General features: G+C 36.2%; 1 protein-coding gene across 1 annotated transcript; it reads right to left on the reverse strand.

Moving 5' to 3' along the window:
* Window positions 1-2579: 2579 nt before the first annotated feature.
* Window positions 2580-4454, reverse strand: LOC131039811 (adenylate-forming reductase 06235). Its single transcript, XM_057972655.2, has one exon. The coding sequence runs from the start codon at window positions 4397-4399 to the stop codon at window positions 2834-2836; it is 1566 nt and encodes a 521-aa protein (XP_057828638.2). The 5' UTR covers window positions 4400-4454; the 3' UTR covers window positions 2580-2833.
* Window positions 4455-5104: the final 650 nt, after the last annotated feature.

A 5104-nucleotide genomic window follows, 5' to 3' on the forward strand; every position in this document is an offset into this window, starting at 1 on the left:
GATCTTGGAATGGGTAGATTTGTATCCTCTAAAATAGAAATGAATGGTCCAAAAACCATCATCAAGAAAAACAATGTGGTGATCACAAGAGGGCATTTTACCACCAAGTTGAGGAAGACTATGAACATGAATGGAGCTATTAGATGCAAAATCTCCAATAGAAAAACAAGATCTAAAACAAAAATGAATCCCCTTATAGTCCAACATCTAACACCAAGACCTATCATTAACCAATAGAATAACTTGTCCAGGCAGAGATTTTGATAGACCAACTTCAACTAGAATGTGGGAAAAATAAATGTGACCCATGTTTTTGGACTTAGAGTCCATTCTCAAGAATTTTCTTAAATTATTATCAATAACCACATAGGCTTCATCACAGTAGAAGTGAAGATGAAGATAAGATAATCTTATTGAGACCACAAAATATCAGTACTATCATTGAAGGGGTTGAAATACAAATTCCAAGGAAAAACAAAGAGTGCATGAGAATCCCACATCAAAGTATCATTGTGTAGCATATCATGACCATCACCTGCATAATCAAAGATAACCACAAAAAAACATCTAATAGAAGGGTAAATCTCTATTTTACCCTAGATCAAAAGAGAGCATACCTCAAAAATCTAGTAATGAAAATTAGGAAGAGAAGGCCAAAAACTATAAAACCTATAGATTGAACCATTTCTAGAAAAAAGAATCTTGCAATCAATCGCAACTTGTCCAAGATTAATCACAACAACAACAGAAGAATAGCAAACAATCCTCTTGACAAAACCACTCACCCTCTTAGAAGCACTAAAAGTGGCATGGATAGAGGCCTGCACCACATCAATGAATGAAATGTGGTCAAAGGATGTAGCACATATAAACGGTTTTGGTAGGACAACACCAAAACAAGATGAACTAGTAGAATCCACTATTCTCACACGAGCAACAAGAAGAACAATCTCAGTTGACCTAGAAGGTAGATGAGACACCATAAAACCAGCAGGGTAAAATCCTTGCAACAAAAATAGGGCTAGATGATTCACCTTGAAAAAAAGAAGTCTTTCCATGCAGAGAAGTCTTCCCTAGCAAACCAAGGACCTCCACTAGATTCAAGATAGGTAAATTAATTTGTTGGATGTTAATTGTGAGAATTTTTTTAGGTTATTTTATGTGAATGGTTGAGATAAAAAATGTGATGAACCCTTTTTTAGGTTATTTTCTTAATTGTGATATTATTGAACAGTCAAAGGTTGAAATATGAAAATCAAAGATGAATGATGAATATTAATGACGAATGAATATAGTTGATAAATGCAGGGATGAAGTTTTGTTGGAATGCATGTGGATGGGGTACAAGAAATAATTAATGTAAGGGTGATTTTAGTTTTAACTTTTGTATTGTATTGATTTTTACATCTTGATTCAAACTTAAGACTTGATATTGAAAATGTCAATTAGGTGCATTGATTAGAAATTAGTTTTCTTGTTAACACTTTCACTTTTATAAAGTAAGTAAGATGACATATAATGTGGATTGACTAACTAAACAAAAATCTAATTTTCACGCCTCCTCCTACTGTGCCTTCACATAGATCCCATTTCAATTTTAGAAAAATATGAAGCCCTTCTTTTGCTTCTATATCACTTTTGGCTAGTTTGTTTTACATATATTCTATAGTAATTTATTTTCCTCCACTTTTAGTTTCATGATGACCATTGTCTTCATCATTGGAAAGGTTTGATAAATTTTTGGTGAATTTAGAATCTTTTGCCAGGTTTTTTCATGAGAAGATACCCTTGGAAAAGTTAGATTTATTAATGTTTCAACAAATTGAAAGATGAAATACCTTTTTTTTTTTTTTTCTAATTTTGTTGTATCAGTTTGAAAGAGATATCCAATTTGTTTTTCTTCTAGCTTATTCTTGGAAATATTAACATCATTATAATGGACATTAAGGAATTGTTTTCATAGCATTTCCATTTTTATTGGATAAAAATTTCTATCCACATCTAAACATGTGCATTTAGCTCTAGAATCAAGGATGGAAATGTTGTGTTGACTTGGCATTTGATTTATATGTTACAATTAGATAATTAATTAATTTGATCTAATGTGCATCTTAGAATGTGTATTAACTTGACATTTTATTTATTTGCCATAATTAGATATTTTCTTTTTTTCTTTTTTCCTAATATGCTTCTTAGAATATGTATTATTTCATACGCTAATGCAAATAAATTTTAAACACCATGAGCTTGATGTTGACTAGTGTGAACCTATTTTGATGTGTAGAATTGATTGGAACACACATAACCAATTTGATGGAAAGTGTAGCTAAAGGTTTGTTAATCTTCATGTTTTGGTAATTTAAAAGTATCAAGAGAGTGTTTAGAGAAAAAAATTGAGAATAGATGAATGGGTTGTTGGAGGTCAAACACTTTGATTTATTGAATAAACAATAACAAAAAAGATCAAAATCAACATTTCTAAAAATATAAATAATCTATTATGATAACGAATATTTTATTCAATTTTTTATTTTATAAAATTAAAGTACTTTAATTCATAAATATACACCTCTAAATACATGACATAACAACATATCACATCATTAAATAAAATGCATAACATATCACAACATGAAAACTAACTTGGTACGTTTTGAAGCTTTAGTATTCATGGACCATTTCAATGCTCATTGAAATTGAGATAGATCAATCCTAAACCATATCTATATTTATTTTTTATTAAAGACCTAGAGGGCCATACTTGTTTTGCCTCTATTTCTAAGATAATTCTACCTATATGTAGGGACATAAGCTGCTTAATACAAAGATGAAATCAAGAGTCCCATATTGGACCAAAAGCTGGAATTCCCGCGGTTTTGCATCCATTCACCACGTCTCTGCTCCCACTCGGATTACTCGTCACTATCACAACTTCTGCTCCCCACTTTTTCACTGCTTCCACTGTCATCTGCGGTACGTTTGGACGACCCAGAAAAGCTGTGTCGTGAATAATCCTCTTTTCATAAGGGTAGCTCTTGATCCATTTCACAATGTCCCCTCCAAAGTTTTTCTCCATCTCTTTGGCCACCCAAATGACATACACCTCTGCTGGGCAAGCCTGCATCAAGAAAGACAGAAACACACAGATGCCCGACCCTGTGGCCACCACAACCACTTTCTTGTACATGTTTATCAGATAAGGCAGCCCTGCAAATTTAACACAACGAGTATACAAATATTTTGGCGGATCAGATACCAAACTTTTAGTAAAATCTCCCACAGCTCCGGCGAGCATCATGTGTTCATCTTTCCCGTCGGAGATTAATCCAAACGCATGCCAGTCTGAGAGTGGAGATCTACTGATGCGCCCGAGAAGGCCCGCTCTGATCCCGCCGGAGAATTTTATCAAACTAGCGTGACCGGAAGCAGACGATACTTGCACTGGAACTTTCCTCACTGTTAGCCATGGCAGGATTATGAGAAAGGTGATGACTATAGTGAACCAGAAATCCTGCTTCTTGACAAGTTCCGAGCCACGCAACTGGTAAGATTTGTGGGCAGGAGTGTAAGCGGCAGTGAGTATAACGAAAACCCAAAGCAAAGCGAGAGCAATCCAGCCCGCAAAACGATGGAATCCTTCGAAGACATTGTGGTGTAAGTGTCGGACCAGAGGGAATGCTGCGAGTGAGCTTATCACCAGAAGCCCCAGTATGGCCCATGCCACGCCTCTTATCACCGGGGAGGTGGTCTCAGGGTGAGGAAAAGTTTGCAACAGGGAATAAATCAACCACATGATGGAGGAAATACCACAGCCGCTGTGAACTCCTCCTAAGCACTGAAGGAACGATGTTGTGGCGATCTTGATAGGGAGTGGAACCCATGACCTTCCTAAAACCTTCACTGATACCCAGAACACGCATCTAAGAAAGGCCTCGTTTCGGCACAATACTAATGCTAGAATATTCCCTACTGAAAAAAGAGCAGCTTCTTTCCTAGCGTATGGAAAATGACCGGTGGCAGCCAAAATGAAGGCAGTTGAATTGAGTGCAAGGGAGAGAAGGAATAGACGCTTGTAAACAGTAAAAAGACCCTGATCCAGCAGTATCACCCACATACGGGATTCACCCGGCTTGGGTGCTTGTGATGGCTTCTTGGAAGGAACTTTGATAAAAGTGGGCGGTGGGACAAGGTTATCCTCTTGTGGGAAACTATAGAGGCTTATTGCATCCAGCTCAGTCTGTTGCTCAACGTCATCTTCATCGCCTTCAATTTCCAAATCACAGAAATGGCTACTGGAGCGAACACTCTGTGATTTTTGGAAGATCATAGATTCATGGCTGGGGAAAACCTTGTGGGAAGACACACTACGACAGCTTGAAGACTTATCCAAAGCAGCCATTTCCTAAGCACTAACACAAAAACTATATTACCGAAGACACTAACGTAAACTAAAGTAATAGACCGCAAATTCAAAAACTCACAAAGCCTATACATTCGACAACTTTATGATCTGATATTTATAGTTAAATCGACAGTCAAATCGGTCATTGGTTGGCAAGGTATTGGAAAATATTAATAAATAATCGAAATAATAGTCCCAAGTGATGTCGATCTCAAGGTTTACGCGTCCACTCATTACAAATGCTATGTGCGCTCATCCCTCGACGTCCACATATGTCAGTGAATATGGAAGTGTAGTTTATATAATGACATAACTCCTAGTGTCAACGATATTATGATCACTTTTGTGCCCATTTTATAGTGACAATATTTTTTCTTAACATTATGAGTCGGTAGAGTTCGGTTCAATTTAAATATTGTTCTCCACTACTTTCTAGAATTTTTTTGTGGGTCTTCCATAATCTGAGACCGTAGATTGTGGCTTCCAGTATTTATGAAAATCCTTTTCACTAAGAATCATGGGTATTTTGGAAAAAAAATAGGTCTAATTTGCGTGGGACGGCTTTTGAAACCCTATCCTGTGGCCAACTAAATTTGAAATTCTTACATAGATCGTACGTTTCAGAAATTATGAATGCATTGAATTATGTCAGACTCCCATTAACTTTAAGAAAGTTCGGTTATGAAGAAGTTTACGAATTTC

Source organism: Cryptomeria japonica, chromosome 7, assembly GCF_030272615.1.
Source record: "Cryptomeria japonica chromosome 7, Sugi_1.0, whole genome shotgun sequence".
Lineage (NCBI taxonomy): Eukaryota > Viridiplantae > Streptophyta > Pinopsida > Cupressales > Cupressaceae > Cryptomeria > Cryptomeria japonica.

Coding starts and splice junctions, on each gene's coding strand:
- LOC131039811 (XM_057972655.2), bottom strand. CDS start 4,399: ATGGCTGCTTTGGATAAGTCTTCAAGCTGTCGTAGTGTGTCTTCCCAC.